The sequence below is a fragment of the Gastrolobium bilobum genome, unplaced genomic scaffold (assembly GCF_033153095.1).
Source record: "Gastrolobium bilobum isolate Gb01-03AN ecotype WA unplaced genomic scaffold, APGP_CSIRO_Gbil_v1 utg1359, whole genome shotgun sequence".
Taxonomy (NCBI): domain Eukaryota; kingdom Viridiplantae; phylum Streptophyta; class Magnoliopsida; order Fabales; family Fabaceae; genus Gastrolobium; species Gastrolobium bilobum.
In genome coordinates this window covers 176,757-198,496 of record NW_026897797.1, presented here as the reverse complement: position 1 = coordinate 198,496, position 21,740 = coordinate 176,757, and the positions used below count along the sequence as shown (strand labels likewise).

The 21,740-nt window shown below is 33.2% G+C and overlaps 1 protein-coding gene across 2 annotated transcripts; it reads right to left on the bottom strand.

The window, feature by feature from the left end:
- Positions 1–255: 255 nt before the first annotated feature.
- On the bottom strand, positions 256–7,868 carry LOC133310372 (probable E3 ubiquitin-protein ligase ARI7). 2 transcript variants are annotated; one of them, XM_061511289.1, is made up of 15 exons: positions 7,483–7,868; positions 6,802–6,926; positions 6,549–6,654; positions 6,340–6,430; positions 5,934–6,106; positions 5,487–5,591; positions 5,308–5,396; positions 4,215–4,322; positions 3,307–3,397; positions 3,093–3,182; positions 2,617–2,658; positions 1,838–1,909; positions 1,512–1,611; positions 1,293–1,419; positions 256–1,065 (listed from the first exon to the last, which is right to left on the bottom strand). In XM_061511289.1, the coding sequence occupies exons 1-15, from the start codon at positions 7,657–7,659 to the stop codon at positions 795–797; spliced, it is 1,767 nt and encodes a 588-aa protein (XP_061367273.1). In that variant the 5' UTR covers positions 7,660–7,868; the 3' UTR covers positions 256–794. The 2 variants fall into 2 exon arrangements, with proteins under 2 accessions (XP_061367273.1, XP_061367272.1); XM_061511288.1 differs by having other exon boundaries at positions 259–1,065; positions 2,611–2,658.
- Positions 7,869–21,740: the final 13,872 nt, after the last annotated feature.

The following is a 21,740-nucleotide window of genomic DNA, read 5'->3' as shown; positions in this document are numbered from 1 at the left end:
ATCATAAATACAAATAGTACTTTTATTTCTAACATACCAATTCAAAATAAATAAATTTCTTTCAATGTAATTTGGATCAATTCACATTTTGATTCGGTTTTTTCATTTGATTTTTCTACACAACCGGAATGATGCCTACAGAAATTCTGGCATAGGAATGACTAAAAATTTACTGCACGCAGCATATAAACCTTAAAAAGATCGCCCAAGAAAGACAAGTTCGATTCGGACTTTAGTTCATACTAAGCTTAGCTTAAATCCACACATCACACATCCAACAAGAACCAGCCAAATTCTCACTCCAGTCACAGAATTAATAGGTACAATAAAACTCAAGTGATAATGGTTTGATATTTCTATCAAGTAGTCCCTTATTCGTCATGATTTCTAAAAAACTATAAAGCAACCAACCCCGAACTTATACACAACTGGCTCAAGGTATCTTATAGAAGCTGCAGAGAGATTTACTAAAAGAAATCAGGACACAAACAAGCACATTTGTGTTTATCTCCGGCATGTGCAGTACATGATTCAGTTACAGAAGCCTGCTGCATAAACCCCATACGTAAATTTTTAAGAGTAAACAATATATACATTAAATTGGGTTTTGTATTCAATAGGCGTACAAGGAGGATAACCTTTCTTGCGTGACTTAACCCCCCCTTCATCCTGTTCACATCAAATAGCCTAACAAAAAGTAGCCAACATATAACTAGGAAGTAATAACTCCATTTCAGCTTTTGGTTCATTGGCCTTGAGCAGGAGACACTTGTTTCTAATGGGGGACCCAATTTTCAACGACGCTGTTGATTGCACATCTGGCATGTGGTGGCAGATTTGACATTTGCAAAGGTGCAATGCTCACAAGACCAATGATTATCATCAGTCATTCTGCTGGACATGTTAGTTCGAATAGTTCCCTTTCCTCTTCCACCTCTCCCCTTGCTGCTTCCTGCAGCATTTTTTGAGCTCGTTGCTTTGCTGGAAGCAGCTCCATTACTATCCACATCAGCTAAGCCATTCTCTAATGCCCTAACCAAATTCTCAAAGTAGTTTCTAGTCACACTGCCAAAACAAATGAATTATCAGATTGGTGTAATAATCAAAGTTACGATTGTAGATTTCCCACATCTAATTCAAAATAAGATGTTCATAGCATGTCTCATTTTCAGGAGAACTTGAGGAAAACAAAACCAATTTAAAGTCAAACTTCAATCAGAAACCCAAAAAATCACAAATAATTAAAATAAGAACGCAAGGCAAATACTTAACAAAACAGAAACAACATCTACCTGGTCAATCCAGCTAGTTTGGTGCGGAAGTCATTGAATTCTCTAGATGGGCCATCAGCATTGAGGAATAGCTGTAGTTCCTTTTCGGCACATTGATGAAGTCTCTCCAAACCAGATTCTGCCTCACCTGAAGAAAAAACAGAGTAGAGTATTATGTGTGTGGGGGGTACCACCACAAATGCAAGACATTTCTAATTAAATTCAAGTTGACAATAAAACCTTGTAAGTACTCAAAAAACTGCTTTTTAGCATGTTCATGCTCAGGTAAATAGTATCCATATGCATACGTCCACTTCAGCACCCGCCTGCATTCCACTATCTGCAAACATGAAATAGAGATTAGGAAGCCCTCTCACAACAGTGAAAAACATCCTCATCAAATGACCAGCATCAGATAATAGTTCAATGAACAGAAACTTCATTTGTGCCCGGGGGGACCTGGTTGTGAAGAAATGTCCACCAACGGTCCAAAAACATGTGTGAAAGATTCATAAAGCAATTCAAAAAATTTATAATTCAATACACCAAAACTATAAAATATTTACCTGTAACCAGGCCTCAGTAATGAACTTAAGCTGTGACTCAGGCTGGCACTGTGTGTCACTAAGCTTCTCAATCTGCCAAAGAAAAGGTCAGTTAGTGGACTATTTTACAATCCCTTGGAGCACATATTAACCTCTACTTAGAAGCACGGAAATGCCAGAGCAGTGCAGCAGAAGGTATATTTGGTTATGCCAGAAGGGAGTGCGGCTTGAGTGGGAAAGATGCTTAAATAAATAGGGAGAGGGCAGTTATTCATTTTCTAGTCTAGAGACTCTCAGGAAAGGGAAACCCTGGTGAATTGTTCAATCTTTTCTCAATAACAGACACTGCTATTCGTTCCTTTCCTGTTTCCATCTATGTTTTACTCATCTTCAGTTCTCAGCATTCAGAAGTCAGAACCCATTTTGGGGTTCGTGTTTGTAAAAGCTACATGGAATCATGAAAAGACTTAAGCCTTGCCTAATCATTTCTAGTCAAAAAAATTTGTTCCAAGGTTCGATTCTATATTATTGTATAAAGAATAACTTGAAATTTATATTTCTTGATTTATTACGAGGAAAAATAAAGAACTATTAAATTTTGCAATTTTATATTTCATTATTCCTGAAAATAGCAAAACATGCTTAAAAATCAGATTTAACAAGTGCCAAAAATGTTCTTTCAGTTGTCACAATCACTTACAAGCTATAAATCTGGAACAAAATTTATTTATTTTTGGTGGGGGAAGGGGGGGTGAAGAAGATGGCTGAACACAGCAAATGTATGTGTAACTTACATGAACATTTTGCATCTGATGTAAATCTGCAAGAGCTTTTTGCCTTGACTGCAAGAGAAAGAAAATTAATCATATAGCTTTTGAAACTATAATAATATGATATGTTTCAGTTTCACTTTCACTTTTACCCTTTGCTTTTTACCTATACTGTATACCGTTACTTAGTTAGGATCTATTACATTTTGGTTAGTCTGTTGTAACAAACTCATTACTGAGTCACTAGGTTCTGACTCTATATACATAGATTCAGTTTTGTACAAACCACTTTAATCAATATACAGAAATATTGTTTTCAGAAACACACTCTTTTCTCTCTCTTCCCTCTTTCTTTCGTTTTCTTTCATTTTCCATCATTCTCTTGAGAAACCATAGGAATTCTAGCAAAATATGAAATAATCAAGCAATGAATTCAGAAATTGCAGAGCAAAACAAATTAATGGATATATGACATTGAAGGGAAAAAAGTATGGAGTGATGCATACAGATTGGTTGCTGGCCCACCGCTCATAATAATGTGTGTACCTCTCCAACGAATTCTTTGCCATTTCTCTTCTTCTTTCAGTTTCATCATACTACATGCAACAAAGCTTAGTTCATAAGCAGATGACATTATTAAAATATATGTCGGGGGAATAGTGGGCTAATGGTAACCTGAAACCTGAATCAAGAGAAATTGAGTATTTCTATGTCCCTTACCACTCCCTCTTGTTTAGCAGCTTCGTAACGATTGCAAGCATAGAAACCGCCAGTCCTTTCACCATGGTCTGACCATGCACCAAGGCATAGCCTACGTAGACAAAAATATATTAAATTCACTTAACATCCATATGAGCTCAAACTAATTGAAAATAAGGTTAGCCATTAAGTTAAGGGTGCAAAAATATAAAAGCATCATACATCCCCGGGAAAGAAAATAAACCCACAATTTCCATGATACCAACCCTCCAACAATGTGATAGAAACTGGTTCAAGAATTAGGAAATAACAGAGAAGAAACTGAATCTTCATTCTATAGTCTCTTCACAGGATCTGAGGAATGACCCACAGTCCCACAGCTAGAGACTTTTGGAAATTTTACAATGGGGCTTTCCCTTTTCTCACTCAGTTCCAGGGATCAGAGTCCACCGCCCTCTCTAGTCTCTACTTTCAATACTGAATTCTTACCCACTCCTTTTAAATCTTTCATCATCCCGCCACGTTCCTCTATCTAACTACCTAACTAACTAGCTGCCACACTTAATTCTGTTGGGAATATTCTCCAACTAACTAACTGTCATTGACCCTATAATTCTCCCATTTAGCCTATGTTTGAGTAATTGGGGTCTGCTAACCCAATCATATTGAAAAGGGATAGGTTATTCTACCTGCCTCTTTTTCTGTCTACCTTTGCCTACCACTCTAAAATACCATTAGATCAAAATCTCAACTAATTTTTATCTTTCTCTCTCCTCTTGAGATTCTGATCTAACGGTGTTGAAGAATGGTAAGCAAAGGTAGGCAGAAAAAATGGTAGGTAGAATAGCCTATCCCCATTGGAAAAGGTGGGAAACAAGGAAACATGCAAAATAATCATGTTAAAAAAAGAAGAAAAAGAAGAAGCATACCAGCAAAATTCAAATTTACAAGGTGGAGTACATGTCATGTGCATGCACCCTTGGTTTTTTTCAATCGGTCGCTTGCACTTGGGACATGGCTTTGAGTTAGCAAGTATCCTGAAAGACATTCAAATGAACAGTTAGCTCAGGATCTCAAATCTTAAGTTTCCAAAAAGGACACACTATAGCGGTGTACCAATAACACAAGACTACATATCCTTGACTGTTAAAGAGAAGTTCAATACATGGAAGAAATTTAATTAGCATGAAGGAGATCAAGAGAAAGTAGAATCCTAATATTCCAAGGATTTAAGAACTGATCAGGTAAAATTGTAAAGAGTCAAAACATAAACTACACTGTTTTCTTTACTTTCTTTCTTTTCTTTTCTTTTCATTCCCTCGAATGAAGCAAGGGATCCACACTCCCTCAGCCATCATTTAACCTAATTCAAGCATAAAAATCTGAATGATTTTTCAATTCTTAAAGTTTCCCTATTTGAAGTGTCCATCTTAAGCATTACATCCATGCATTGGTGAAAGGAAATCTGTAGGAGCAAAACCCTTGTGGAACATTCTCCAGTTTCAATATCTATTATCATTACAAAGGCTTAATTAGTTTGTCAAAAATAAGAAAGTTACAATCAATCAATTAACTTCAACATTGGTTTCTCAGCTTGCCACCTGTATCCTTCATTACCAATACCATGTCTATAGCCATGCAAAATCCTCTGTTAATAAACAAAAGTAAAACATCCGTTGCAACAAAAACCACATATCTCTACATCCTCGCTTGATCCAAAGGGAGACCTCAGAATGACCAACTTCAGCTTACAACACAGAAAACAATACATACATGCATACATACATATTGACGTAAATACATTATGTCAAGGCACTAACAGAGATAGAACCACAGAAAACTACTTATAAAAACAGGAAACTCAACTGACCTTGACATAAATTAGGTATGGCATACTATAATTTCTATTGGAAACTAGAAGATGGACAATCGTTGCATGGCAGCAGACACACAAGCATTAACATCCCAAAGGAATATAGGCAAGAAAAATAATATCCAAAGATGTCAAAACGTATTCTGTACCAGTTCATGTTTTCAGATTCTGCACTATTTTTCAAAATCCATCTAGCCACAGTGCCACAATCCACTGGGCGGTGAGCCTCCTCAGTGCACTGTAGATCCAAAAACGTGTGAGTCAGCATAACAAGAATATTCTAAAATGCAATACTACAACAATTTGAAACAATCCATATGCGACTTACGTTCCAGCAAAAGCTATATGAACAGAGGCAAGATACATCATAATTTCCACTACCAGCATCAAAAGTAACTGCATATTCACAACCTGGAGCAGGACACCACTTGGTCTAGACAAAACAAAGAGAGCAGAAGAAATTAGATTATTATGACAGTCACAAATGATATAGAAAAAAGAGGTCAAACATACAACTCCATTTATAGATATCCTAAACGATAATGGTTCAAATAAAAAGCATAGGGCATCATCACATCATTTAGGAATCCATATTCACGTGTAGCCAGGTGGTAATATTGTGGTTAACACTCAATTCAACAACATGCAAATACGAATGCATAAAATGGGGCAAAAAAGTCCATAACAGATTGAAATGAAATTGGCAGTACAAATAAAGGTATAGATATTCCTTTACTATCATTATCAATGTCCATATTCAGTATCTACAACTTACCTTCTTATTGTCTTCAATGTAAGATCTAAGAAGGTAACGTGAGTACTTCTCTTTATCTTCATCAGATGCCAAAAGATTAATCATATCTTGACCAACAGCAGCACCACAAGAGGGATCAGGACATCTCAACATCAAACATCCCGGACCATCATTAATTGATGTGCCAATATATCCTAGCATGTCAAAAAGGAAAGAAGAACATGATTTAACAGAAAATGGAAAAACTGAAAGAAAGAATACTAAATTATACATGTATTGGGACTATATCATCAACAAGAAACATGAATCAGAGCACTGGATTTTGGATGTGCTCAGTAAAAGTATGCCCAAAACATATAACTTCATAATGATGTCCAGACCATATCTGTGGCCACAAAAGAACAGAAGGATAGCACACAAGTAATACCTGCCCAGCATGAAAAGCAGTAGGGATGACCGCAAGTAGCAGTTTCAATCCTAGCACGAGGATAATTTTCAAAACAGATGCCGCAAGTAAGCTGACCACAAGAGGGGAAAAAGTGAAATAAATGAAATATAAATGGAGCCCAAGCAACATGACAAGAAAATCCAACTATGTTAGTGATGTGTTATACAACACAAACGCCCATATCTCACCTCTCTAGGATTAGGAGACTGGAAAACCGGCTTCTCCAACAAACCAACTGCTTTTCGGACTTGATCTTCATCAGCAAACCATGCATCATGCACTTTACTGACACTCCTGCAACACCAAATCATCTCTCCATTAGTACATGAGTATACAATAACAGCCAAACCTTTACATACCACAAAAGGCACCATCCAAATATAGACACACAAAAATATAATGGCACATTAACACTACGCTGTTAAAAGAAAAAGAATTTACCAATTGTAATGACGAAGTAGGATGCTTGCAGAAACTCTTGGTATAGAAAGAACCGTTGCTACTCTAGTGATGTCATCTTCCTGCCTTTGCCGGATATCTGATTCCCTCAATATGGTAAAATTCAGCTGAAATCCAGACAGGGATCTGTAAGTCAGAGAGGGGGTAATATGATTGCAGAAAGAAACAAAGCAACAGGCAACACCATATGCCTTGAACGGGAAGTCGCAGCACTCATATCCTCACGACACCAAGAGAAAACTGTATTATCAATTGGTCTTCTTTATTTTATCGAATTCTTTGCCTTTTAAACCAACCTCCCCTCAACATATCAACTAGTTCCTATAAACGATTACTATTATCAAAGATCAAATAAGCTGAGCATATATTCCTCTCCTACCAACACTCATACTAATATAGTTCTAAAATTTATTTAAACTCAAACTTCTTATAAAAAAAACCATTTAAAGTTTTAAAACTCGTCCTTTTATTTTATCTCTTTACATCCATACTAGAGTGCAGCAAAATCCACCACCGCATGAGTTCAATTAGCTTTCTTTCCTTTACTTTTTATTAATTTTGCTCACAGTTTGTAAAAAACAAGTAACATTCGCAGCTCAAGAATACATTGAACACAAATTTGCGAAGTGATAGGCATAGAAGAACGAAACTGAGGAGACCTACCTCCGGTCGACGAGACTCAATTCGGTCGGAATCGTCGGCATCATCGAAGTAATCATCGGCTTCATCATCGTATTCGCTGTAGTAATCCATAGGAGCATCCTCTGTCTCGCCACTGTAGAAATCGTCATCAAGGGACTCGACATCGTTGGCGTCGTGCATATCATCCTCAGAATCCATGGGAGGAACCCTAGAGTAAGGGTATAGGTACAAATTCGGGCACGATCGAAGAAACGAAGAGATTGAAAAGGCGGTGAGGTAGGGTGGAGAAAATCTAGGGCTTAGCAACAAGATTAGGAATCGGAAAAAGAATAAGAACACTAAGAACAAGAAAAGTGTGTTGCTTTATGGTTTTCCCTTCGATCTTTTTCTCCTCCTAACTAACGAGAGGTTTGGAAATTGGAAGAATAATAATAGGAAAAAATGTTTCTCCCTACAAAAGTTATTTCACACACACTCACGTAAAAATGAATATTTCTCGTTATAAAGAGAAAAAAAAATCATTTTTAAGTGAACATAATCGATATTTTTTTATAACAAAAACAAAAATATTAATAATAATAATAGATTTATTTATCTATGTAATAATGAGAATTATATCTCTCATGTTGTAAGAACAAATTTTGTTGTCATGTTAAAAAAAAAAAAAACAAAGTATATATAGTATTAAAAAAAGTGACGCAACACTTTATTCAATAAATTAATCTTGTCCTTTTTTAACTTAATAAAAAATTTGATTCCTACGATATAATGAATGCATTTCCCTATAATAATATAGAAGCTAGAGAGAGATTGCAGGTGGAAGAGTAATTAATACACACAAACTGAAGGAGATGAAGTTAGATTTAAAAGTGAGTTCAATTAATTAAGGTAGTTGACATACATTTGATTTGGCTTAAATAAAATTTTGGATTCAAATTTTTGTGAATACAAAAAAAAATTATGAGAAAGCTAACTTCATGATATGATATTTTTAACTCGAACTAAATTACATCGGTGGAAAACGCAGCTCAATTAAGATCTTTTACTAAAAACACATCAACGTTAACAAAGGAACTCAACTAAAAAATTTACACCCTAAAGTGAGCTTATCATGAAGGGTATGAAATCTATCTATCATTAATTTAATTTAAATGATTTTTTTTTTTATTTCTTCAGCTGTTTATATAAAAATTGACTAAGCCAGTTTAAGCTTAGTCAGAAGCGCATAAAATGATTATTATATCTAAAATAAAAAAAAATGAATTTAAAATCTCATAATAATAGAAATAATAGTGTCAAATGTTAAGATTTTCTTATTATAAAAAAGAAGAAAAGAGAGTGTGAACATAAAAACTTATTAAAACGTAATATACTCTATACCATCCAATATCAATCAAATTAATTAAATTTTCATTTGTTTGCACAACGAAATTGGCTTTGTGATGATTCCAACTCCAAATCAAAAATCTTTATCTAATAATGAGAATATTGCCAAATCATTCCTTCGACATGTAGTTATATCGTGAGAATAACACTACACATCTTTTTGGACAAAAATACATTTAGGTGGTGTTTGGTTGGGAGCTTTTCAGCGGATATCTATCTTTCTCAAGTATGGCTTTTAGAAACATCATGTTTGTTTCAACGTTTTTCACCAAAAACTCATCTATCCAATTTGTCTGGATTTATGAGAAACATAGATATTCGCATTGTTTATAAACCCAATTTGAAGATGGGATTTTTCGGAAAATCGGTTATCTGACTTTTAATGCACTGTTGATTTCATAAAGCTACCTAATTTTCCCAGTAAAAATTTTCCCCACCAAACAACTTTTTTTTATATTTTTCTACCTATCTCACTTTATCTATCTTTCCAATCATTTCTCTATCTATCTCATTTCCTTACTATTTCAAAAAAATTTCCTGAACCAAACGCCACCTAAATTCGTTTGTACTTGTCTTAGTCACTCGAATCTTAATAAAATATAACAAAATAAAAAGAGGATCAATTATATATAATTAATCAGGGTACATATAAAAATTATTTTTTATTTTGTTATTATAATTTGGTTTTGACTAGTATTTTTTGGCAAAAAATTTTAAATATTATTTTTTTAATAAAAAATTACAGAAATATAGTCGTTTTAAACTATTGACTTCCAAAGTTTTACGAGTAAATTGTTGACTTTTGTGTCACGTATCAGCATATGGTAAAACATTTTTCCTTGAGGTGTGTCTCTCTCCTAAAACACGTCTCATGTGGAGCGTGTCTCTCTGCATCAGATTATGTTCCCGTGGGACATGTTTGAATGCTATACATTTGTAAATACATTCAAAATGACTACATTTTCATAATTTTTTATTAAAAAAATAATATTTAAATTTTTTCCTTTTTTATCAAACTCCTGTTGCGTAGCTAAATTTTCTCTGCGGAAAAGTCAAACGATTGGGAAAAAATAAATAAAACTTTACCCACAGGGCAGAAAGGTAGTGATAAAACAAGCGAGGGTTAAGGGAAGCGATTGTCCTCTTTCAAATTTATACAGACCAGTATATTTAAGTATTATTTCTGATGTCCACCAAAATAAAATAAAATAAATATTATTTCTGATTTTTTTTATCCTGTAATTAATGACCACCCTCCCGAGTTAAATTCAATCTTGAAGTTGAAGATTCAACTGGGATAAATTCGTTTCATGCAGTTTACCCAAAAAAAAAAAAAAAAATCGTTTGATGCAAGAATCAGAACAAAAGCAGTAGTTATATGTTGACGCTTTCCATTATTTTTAAAGCATATAATATATGTCCACTTGTGATAACACTATGCAGCTTCTGATTAACTTATGGGATTCATCACAACCCATATGCTCTTGCACTTAATGCTCCTGAATTGCTTGATGCTTTCTCGGCTTCATTTCTTTTGTTTTTGTTCTCACTTTATTTTTATTCTTGTTAAGGATAAGTTATCAAAAGCATTAGTGGAATATTATATTAGATACAGAATTTGAGATGTAATTTAGGATTGAGTTAAGGACTTGAATTCCTGTCATGACATCCAAAAGCCAAACAAGCGTGGTAAGTTAACAACGCTTTGTATGCCATATGAATATCTTTTTGACTTTCTTAATTATAAGATTGCAATAGAAAGATGTTGATGTATCTGCTTTATCAGACCTTCTGATTTTCCTCTCGCTAATGCTCTTTACCATTATGTTTTCTGATCTTCTTGTCTGAAATTGTATTTCATTTAGTTTCGGAGTATGTCAGATACATCAGACAGAATTACAATTGCAAATGCAAATGTATGTTTTTTTTTACCATACTGGTGAAAACGAAAATTTTATTTTCTTGCTAAGCGTAGGTGCAAAATTTTATATCTCGAAGGTGCAAATATTTAACGGGTTAATTTTTTCTACAATTACTTTAGATAATTTATCTCCAGCGCCATAGGTGTTCGTGGTCTAGATTGGATCGATTTTGAAAGGAAAAATCATCTAATCCAATTCATTCGGTTGGATCATATAATCATCTATTCACTTTGGATTTTTTTCAAATCCAATCCAATTTTATTCAGTTTGGATTGGATCGATTTTTTGAAAAGCCTAAAATTTGTACGATGATCATTATGCAAATAATATATATTTTATATATATTGACTTTGTAGAGTTGGTATGATGATTATTGTGCAATCTAGATGCATCAGTAAATGATAATTTAATTTTCAATATAGTACAACAAAAATTTGAATTACCATTTTTTACCTCCAACAAAAAAAATTACAATGTGATTGCCTAAGATATAAATTAACCCAAATTTTTATCCTATAGAAGAGCTGTTGCACAATAATAATCCATGCAATAAAAATATATGATGTATCTTACAAAAAAAACATAACATAGATCAATCATAATCAACTTTCTCCAACATGATTGGTTAATGGGGTCTTGGGTTTAGAATTTGTCATATGATTTTTGGGCTATGATTAGAAAAAGATCAAAGTAAGTAGAAGGTAAGGTTAAGGAATTATTGGATCGATTTTCACCACTCAAACCAAAAATCGATCAAATCCAATTAAATTTTACAGATTTTTTTCGATTTTCAATATATTTTGGTTTTTGGTTATCAGTTTTCCAGTTCGGTCACCGCCATTTTAATCGGTTGATAAACACCCCTATGCAACGCAAGATTTTAAATATGTCTTACCGGTAAAATATAATAATAAGAAGAAAATTATTATTATTTTCTCCTCAGACATTATCAGTTAATGTGGCGGAGAGAAAAAAAATAATTTTATCATTACAAGTATATCTTACTCATAAGATCTAGTTAAAATCATGCTCTGCATAGAATGTTATCTAAAAGTAATTTTAGAAATTTTTTCACATATTTATCTCGATAATAAAAAGTGGGAGTGATTCAAATTCCCAACTTACAATTTTGGAACATATCTTCGATGTCTCATAAGTACGTATTCCTTTATTAAAACTAGAAAGAAAAAATTACTCAAGTGTCAATAACTATAAAGTGGTGGAAGAAAAAAATAAAGTTAAATATATTATTTTTTTCTAATTTTAGTAAAAACATACCGAGTTTTCACTACCCCTTACCCCTATATTTTCACAATTTTGATTTATCACCCACCCTTAAATCATGAGAGATAACCATGTCTCACATAAGTTGTGGGCTCTATCAACTTACAATATGCATGTAACTTTTATTTCACATAAAAATCTATTTTTTTATTTTCAAAATTTCAACTAATAAAAAATAAATTAAGATTAAAAGGACAACGGTAACGAACTTCAATTCTCAGAAAATGCAAAGCGGGGTTAATTTAAGGAAAAATCCAGCTCTACCCACCTCATTGTTAAATCTACCCAACTCGTAAATCATCAACTTCTACTGTTTTATACCTAGTTTCCAGTTTGTAAGTAGTATTTTCAATTACTAATTTTAAGAGTTAAATAAATTGATAATTAGTTCGCTAATTAAAGAAGTTGGTTTGGTTCGATTTTAGTTCACCAAAAACTTGAATCCCATATGCATAATTATAAATAATTTATTTACTAAATAAATATTTAGTGCAAATTTTGATTAATATATTTTATTTAAAGAAAATTTTATAGTTAAAGTATTACGAATATTTTGATAAGATATCTGCATTTATTTCCAAAACAACGTCGTTTTGTAATTGAAAGATTAAAAAATTATAATTATAAAGACTATAATAACCCTGAAATAAATTAAAATTACAAAAACACCAAGATTTTCGCCCAAAACGACGTCGTTTTAGGTTTACTGCATATAACTTATCTGCAGTAACTGCAGAAAAAGCGAACCTTTTATAAAATCATAAAATACAACAAAGACAATCATATTTGAAATTTATAATTGTATAATTTATATTTATTTATTTATTTATAATAATATTTAGATAGAGCTTCTAACGTGATATACATAATACAAATAGCAAAAGACCTTGTATTTATCTTTTCATGTTAATTAAATATTTTAAGACATAAATATAGTTATACTTTAATTTTAATTTTTTATTTATAAAAAAATTTATAACTTAATCTTAATAATATTTTGATAATTCTCCTTTCAGCACATCATATATTAAAAAAAATCTTTATCTATTAAGTTATCTCATATGATACTTACAAAATTTTTGATGTATCTTATGCAAATATTGTTAATATAAAAAATGAAAATAAAAATTAAATAAATATATATAAATTAAATAAAATTGTAAAATATATTTAAATATTTTTTTGAATGGAAAATAGGGATTACAATTCAGTTTACGGTTCCTAATTGAGTTAATACGAAAACGACGCAAATAGTTATTTGTATCAAAAATCTCGACCAGAAGTACATTACCCTTTTAATTTTACTATATGATTGACCATTTAATTTTACTTTTCCAATGAAAATTACTTAAATAATCTTGAATTATTAATTAAAAATAGGGTAAATATGTAAACTATGTGATTATTTAATTTAAATGGGTGCGAACATGATATAATTATGAATACTTCTAACGTATGTCACAAATACAAAAAATTCTGTCGTGTTTAGATTATATTAAAAATTGAAACCTTAAAAAAAAAAAAAAAAACTCACCCCAATAAGAAAAAATGATTGAGTATATTGTCAGGTTTGAAACTTTCTCTAATATATTTATCATTATAATTTTTAAAATTAATATTAGAAGAAAAAATTATAATATAATAATAATAGTATTTTAAAGGGATTTTAACAATATATGTCTTGTAATAAAAATTCATTTTTTTAGTTTATTAAAAATCAATGTACTTTGATATTTATTTCTGAAAAATTAAAAACAAATATATTAAAAAAAAACAGACAGATATATACCAAGGAGAGCTACATTTCATATGCTTGTTGCAGGTTGAAAAAAAAAAATTGAACTGAATTTCCCCACAATTCTTTAAGGAAATAATATAGATCGAAGTAATTTTTTTTTTTTTTTGGTAAACAAGAGGACTTAGGGCTCCATATACAAAGCAAACAGCCAAACAAAAACATAAAAGAAAGACATAACAGAAAACAAGAAAATTTACTGCTACTTTATCAAGAATATACAACGACATGATCCCGTCCTACAGCAGTCAGTTCTACTATAATACTCCCAAACTTAAGTATTTAATTGATTAATTTTAATTAAATAATTAAGCCTGTTTTAGTGAGTAAAATTAAGTATAAGGCTTAATTGAATGAATCTGAGTCACTTTGGAGTTAAAAAGTGTACTCAGTGAAAATTAAAGGGTATAAATGGGTGTAGGCAAAAGTACCCAAAATATAAAAATAAAAATAGTAATATTCCTAGAATAATATTCCAAACTTTTGGGTAAAGTTTGGTAATTAATGGAGTTGAATAGATAGACGAACCAATACTCGCTTAAAGTCACTTAACATAAGTTAAGTGACCAAAACAACAAAAGAAACCCAATTGTCCCTCCCCAACTCGTCGCCAGAAGAAAGAAAAGAAGGAGAAAGAAGAAGAAGGAGAAAGGAGGGAGAAGGAAGGGAGGAAGAGAGACAGAGCAAATCTTAACCGATTGGAGTGATTCAAAAGCCTAAACCACTCTAAATCCTCCCCTCTTTCATAATTCAAGCTTAGTTTTGAGTGGGGAGCATTGTGGAGAGGGATATTGCCCCTCAAAAATTTGGCCCTTTGTGAGATTTTGGGATTTTGAGAGTTTCTACCTCCATGGAAGCTTGAGGAACGCTCATTCCTCTATTGTGTGATCATTGGTGATAAGTTTCCACTCTCTTTCACATGATTCTTGGAGATTTGCATGAGTTTAGGGTTAATGAATAGTGTTTTAGGGTTTTTATGAAATGTTGAGTAGATTGGCTATGTTCAAGGAAGAATGAGGCTTAGAGTATGTTGTGAAAAATGCTAGGAATGACATTTAATCGGTAGAAATGAGTTTATAGTGTTATTTTAGTATGCTTTGATGTTTGGATAAATCTAGGCTTGGAACTATGGATTTCCTTGCATTGTTAGCATTGTTTGATTGTATACCTTGTGTTGATAGGATTGAGGTAAGAGGACCAAGTGGAGTGACCAACCCTTGGGGTTGTGTGCAATTGAGGAAAGCTCAAGAGCAAGGTAAACCTTTGGACCTTGGGGTTGATCCCATTGAGTGTTCCACCAAACTCCGTTGAGGAGAAATGGTTTATGAGATGTGATATGTAATTATGATAGTAATTGTATGCTCATGCATTGATTCATGCATTGATACATGTTATGATTGATTGATGATTATTGGTTGATGTTTGATTGTTTAAGAGTAATTGAGGAATGGTTATAGAAGTAGCAATAATAAATGAGGTAATGGTTGAGGATTGTGATTGAGGTTATGAGTGATAGTATTATGATGAGGATGATTGGTAGGAACTTCCCTTGGAAACAGCCCTATGTGGATCTCCATGTGGTTAGAGCCTAAGAGGAACAGTCCTATGTGGATCCCTCTTGGAGGTTCCTAGATTGAGGAAAGGACTTCCCTTGGAAACAGCCCTAGGTGGATCTCCATGTGGTAAGAGCCTAAGAGAAACAGCCCTTTGAGGATCTCTCTTGGAATAGATTGAGGAAAGGACTTCCCTTGGAAACAGCCCTATGTGGATCTCCATGTGGTAAGAGCCTAAGAGAAACAGCCCGTAGTGGATCTCTCTTGGAAGTCCATGTGATGCTTGTGGATAAGAATGTGTTAAGCTATTATGATTATGTGTACATCGAAGTGGACCTTAGGGTGGAGTGATCTCCAAGGACCTCTGGTTTACTGTGATATATTCGTATATCTCACCCCCGTGTTGTGGGGCATCATTTCAGGTACTGATAGAGGTGAGGTTGATCGAGGCAAGAAGCATGAGTAGACTGTACCTAATAGCTGGACATGTTGAGTTGCATGACATTTAGCATTGCTATATGTATATTTTGATGCCACATGATGTATTTTGGAGGACTTAGTGCATGATCATTGTAGTAGTAATGGGTATCTGATACATGGTTACTTGCTTTGATCATGTTCATTTTGTAGCTAAGTCCTTTGGCATGTATATGAGATTTGTAATTAAGACATGATGTAATATTGTAAGTAATGAAGATATTTGTGTATGATGCTTACTGTAAGTTAAATGCATGAATGTATTTTTATGTATTGGATATGTTGAGCTGGAAAGTCAATTAGGTACCTTGTGCTAAGTTGGGAAACATTGAGAAAACAAAGGTTATGCTGCCCAATTTCTGTTAAATCAATGATGAGAGGATGAGAGTTAAGCAATGATATAAGGATATCGCAAGCTTGTTAAATAGGTTGTAAAATGTGTAGGATTGATTCCCAAAGAAAGATACATGAAAAATATGAGTATAGGAAATTGCCCAGAAGAGGGGAATTAAGCCTGCAAATGGAGGCTTAAGCCTGCTCAGGGGGCTTAAGCGCCTATGAGGGGGCTTAAGCGCCCTGATGCACCTGTGAAGACCAAAAGCTTTCTGCCGCCTGGGGCTTTAGCGCCCGAAATGGGGGCTTAAGCGCCCAGGTAGCGCGCTTAAGCGCCTTGGAGCGAGCTTAAGCGCCCTTGGTGGCTAAAAATGTAAATTCCCTCTGTCTGTTGGGGCTTAAGCGCCCTGGAGCGCGCTTAAGCACCCTGCCCGCGTAGTTTTTCAGCATACCCTGAGTTAGTAAAATTGTCATAACTTGAGCTACGGAGCTCCAAATGAGGAGCGGTTTGAAACCACGCGTAGCTAACAAAGAGATCTACAATATAGTAGAAGTTGGGAAATAAATAAGAAGTAAATTAATGGTTTAAAAATGGAATAAGAACAAATTAATGGTTTAAAAATGGAATAAGAACATGATGTTAAGTTTGGTTTATCTGATTCCGCAAAGTAATATGGTTATGATCACGCAATTGGGCATTATAAATTCGGCATATTTTAAAATGAAAAATTTAACCGGATTTTAATTGAACCCATGTGATTGTAACTGCGCTTAATATCATAATGCGATGTTAACAAACCGGTTCTAGAACGGGGCATTACATCTACGAGATAAATTAAGTGAATACCACCCGGAAGCTCTAGAAGGACAATTTCATCCCCTAGGTCCCTATCATCCAGAATGGAATTAGCTAACCAATTCGCACACATGTTCTATTCTCTATATGTGTGATGCAGACGAACATCCCAAGTCTTGTTAAGTCATGTCCGTATATGAGAGACAAGATGAAACTCACGGATTGTTGCACTATCAGAAGAGAGCACAAAGATTACACTACTCAAATCACTTTATAAGACTACATTATGGTACCCTTTATTCCACGCCAAACTGCGGAGAATGTCCCAAAGTTCAGCTTTAAAAGATGAGCACACACCAAGACGAAGAGAAAATTCCCATAAACAGTTGCCCCTAGAGTCACGAATCACTCCCCCACACGTTTTTGGACTAAGGTAGCCACGAGCTGCCACATCTGAATTAATTTTGACAAACCCAACATTTGGAAACTGCCAACAAATGCTAGTGTGGATTCTGCCGGTGTCTGGCAGCTTACCAACAACACCAACATTAGCTATTTCAACATCAAACATCAAGATCAAACACCGACACTTCAAAAATCCTGACGTGTCGTGTCCGACACTTCCCGACACTCTCCGACACTCCAACACTCCCCGACACTCTGACACGTATTATGGAAATTCAAAAAAAAGTTCAAAAGTTGCGTTGCGTTGAGTTTTTAGTTTTAACTATTAGATTCGTTGAATTCTGATTACTATTTTATTGAGTTTAATATAAATATTTGGAATATTTTATGTTTCTTTGCAAAATTGATGAATATTATAAGTTTAGTTTCATTTTTTGTTAAATTATTGAATATTAAATATAATGTACACTACATAAATTAAAAATATTATTTTAAATCAAAACGTGTCCTGACGTGTCGAAATCTAACATTTTTTAGAATTAACGTGTCGGAGTGTCGTGTCGTATCGTGTCACGTGTCCCGTGTCAGTATCGGTGCTACATAGTCTTTGATCACCCCCTCCTTAAACTCTAAAAGGGGAGCCCCACCCCCATGATACATTGCATTCCTCCAATGCCATAATTTCCAACAAGTTAAAATAAACATAATTGACCATGAAACCGAAGCAAACCCAGAGAAACATTACCAATGTTTCCTATTAGCCAATGTGACAAGCCTCCTATGAAAAAGATGACTGTAACACCTCGTTATCAGACCAGTGTGTTATCATTATGTATGATATTAAGCGCAGTTACAATCACATCAGTCTAATTAAAAATACGGCTAAACTTTTTCTTTTAAACATTCGTACATTTCTGATTAAAATCAATATTGTATTTAAATTAAAACTCAAACTGTAATTATAACCATTTAACATTGCAAAATAATCATACCTAACTTTACATATCATACTAACTCTTTTAGATACTAACTTGAGAGTCCCAGATCTCCCAAGGTTTCAAAAACACAAATTTTCATTTTCTACAGTGAGGTAATCGTTCACCGACAATAAACAGCCTTACATTTTTAGAAACTGCAACTGCCAGCCCTCACCATTAATTTTCATCTTTTACTATGTTAAACTATACATCTTGAGCTTTCCAACGACATATCATAAGTCTCAATTGGATCAATACAGCTCAAGGTACACCTATCGCGAACCCACTGCTGCAAATCGAATTCTCGGAAACAGGGTAGCAACTTCAAAATTAAACTGAAAATTATCAACATACCTAATGGCCCTGAGATTTTATAGGATTATATCCTTATATGTTAGCTTCACATGGGTTCAAACTTCATTCAATTTGGAGCTCCGTAGCTCAGGATATGGTCATTTTACTAAATCATGTTTTTGTTGTCTCTCAGAGGTAATCGATTACCCACACTCAGGTAATCGATTACTAAACTAGGTAATCAATTACCAGAATAGAGTAATTGATTACCAGCTCAACAGAAGCTGATTTTTCATCTCCTATTACGTAGGAATCGATTACCATACCTGTCAGAAGCTAAAATACAGCATTTTGTTGCATCATAGGCTATGAGATTTCTTCCTAAATTGACATATGACCTAATAGACCTGATATTCCCTTAATCAAACATACATATAGCTATTTAGAGGCTTAATCCCATGGTCCATCCATGGATCTCTTTATGAATATTAACATACTCTTCTTTATATCTTACCAATGGAAAAACATCAAGGTCCCTTACATAATATACATACATAAGTCTAAGTCTTTACGGCTTTGTTTGCGTGTTTGGAGGGGAAGGGAAGGAAGGGGATCTAAGGGGGATGAAGGGGAAGGAAAGGAAGAAAATTGAAGGGTATTTTCTTCCCTTGTTTGGGAGTTAAAAAAAGATATGGGAGAAAAATGGAGGATTAATGAGATATTTTTACCATTTTATCCTTTTTTAAAATTAATATAATTATTATATTCTACAAATCGAATTAAATATAAACTTTCTAACAAAATTATTTATGTACTTTTCACACAATTAAAAAAGATAATATTTTCACAAAATTTCTACGTTGCACATGATGAAAATTCTGTCAAAAAATTATTTTTACGGCGAAAAACTTTTCGTCGAAAGGAGACAATATTTTTTATCCGATGAAAATTTTTACATAAATAAATTTTCTATCGAAATTTTCGACGAAATTTAATTTTCGTCAAAACTTTTGACGAAAATTATTTCTTAAATATTTTTGAAGGAAAAAATTCCATCAAAAGTTTTGACAGAAAAAAAATTTCTGTCATAAATTTTGATAGAATGTTTTCCATCCAAAACTTTTGATGGAAATGTGTTCTAACGAAAATTTTTGTGTCAAAAATTTTGAGAAAAATGTTTCATTCGAAACTTTCGACGAAATTTAGATTCCGTAAAGAATTTTGGCGGAATATTTTTCCCATTGAAATTTTTTATCGAAATATTTTTCATCAAATTTTTTTACGAAAATATTCGTCGTCAAAATATTTTGACAGAAATGTGTTTCGTCAAAATTTTTGACTGAATTTATTTTTTCAAAAAATTTGACGAAAACGTTTCGCCGAAAACTTTCCATAGAATTTAGATTCTGTAAAGAATTTTGATGAAATTTTTCTCCGACAAATTTTTTTACAGAAATATTTTTCGTCAAAGTTTTTCTATGGAAATGTGTTAGTTGAAAATTTCGATGAATTTGTTTTTTTGTGAAATAATTTGAGGGAAATGTTTTGACGAAATTTAAATTCCGTAAAGAATTTTGACATAAAAAAGTTTTCGTCAAAATTTTTTACATAAATGTTTTTAGTCACAATTTTTTATGGAAATATTTTTCGTCGAAAATTTTTGTTGGAAATGTTTTTCGTTGAAAATTTTGATGGAAATATTTTCTGTAAAAAATTTGACATAATTGTTTTACGTCTAAACTTTTCGATGGAAATGTGTTCGTCAAAATTTTTTACGAAAATATTTTCGTTGAATGTTTTGATGGAATTTGGATTCTATCAAGAATTTTGACTGAATTTTTTTTCTGTAAAAATTTATGTCAGTGATTATGGCAAAATCTTGTTCTGTCTCTAGTTTTGTCTTTAGTTTCAAAAAAAAATTCCGTCTCTATTTTTGACGTAATACGATTTCCGTCAAAAATTTCATCACTATTTTCGACGAAATATTTTTTGTCGATAAATTCTGTCAGTATTTGAGACTTTTCTAATAATGTCATATTTAAAAATAATTCACATTTATGTGGTTTTCTTATTTAAATGCGAAGGGTAGATAAATAACTTTTAATATTTTCCCCTCAAACCCCCGAATTGGGGGAACTTTAATTTTAAGGGTGAGAAGTGTTTTGGAGGATTTTGCAAAAATTCTTAATTCCCTTCCCCCATTTTTTAAACTCACAAACAAGGAAAGAGATTAATAAAACTCTCCCCTTCCTTTCCTTTCCCTCCTAAAACTAACTCCCACACAATGCCTAAATGAGCTATAAACACCATGTTTCATTATCCAAAAAATAATCAAAGCATAAACTTATACATATATCTCTACATATATAAATAAGCATAACCAAAATAGGCATAGACATCCTTTATGCTCTGCAATTACAAAACATCATGTATATATATGTGTGTGTGTGTGTGTGTGTGTGTGTAAATTAACTTAGAGGAGAACTTAGAGGTTGAACGTTGAGGAACATCATGTCTTAACATTGAACGTTGAGACAAGTGGTCTGGACATGAAATCCGGATCTATTCCAGCAGCTCTACTCTATAGGATTCAGTATAAGGTATTGAATTCTTCATTTTTAGGGTTCTTAAAAATGAGAAAACTGGGAAAATTACTTTGTTTCTCACTGACATAAGCTAACGTAATATGTGTGTGTGTGTGTATATATATATATATGGGTTCGCTTTTTCTGCAGTTACTGCAGATAAGTTATCTGCAGTAAACTCAATACGACGTCGTTTTGGGGCGGAAATCATGGTGTTTTTATAATTTCAATTTATTTTAGGGTTATAATAGTCTTTATGCTTATAATTTTTTAATATTTCAATACCAAAACGACGTTGTTTTGAGAATACATGCAGATAGGGTTGGCAAAAACGAGTCAACCCGTCCTAAATGAGTCGGGTTGGGCTGGCTTAAATGAGCTGCCAACTCGATTCAACCCGACCCGATCTAACCCTAACTCAAACGAGCCAGCTCGCGGGTCAAACGGGCCAGCTCGTGGGTTGGCTTTTTTT

Bases quoted from the DNA above. Each gene is read 5' to 3' on its own strand.
- LOC133310372 (XM_061511288.1), bottom strand. From the start codon at position 7,659: ATGGATTCTGAGGATGATATGCACGACGCCAACGATGTCGAGTCCCTT. The intron at 5,397-5,486 runs GTAAGTCGCATA...TTGGATCTACAG, and splicing joins CATATAGCTTTTGCTGGAAC to TGCACTGAGGAGGCTCACCG. The intron at 1,066-1,292 runs GTAGATGTTGTT...TTGTTTTGGCAG, and splicing joins AAACTAGCTGGATTGACCAG to TGTGACTAGAAACTACTTTG.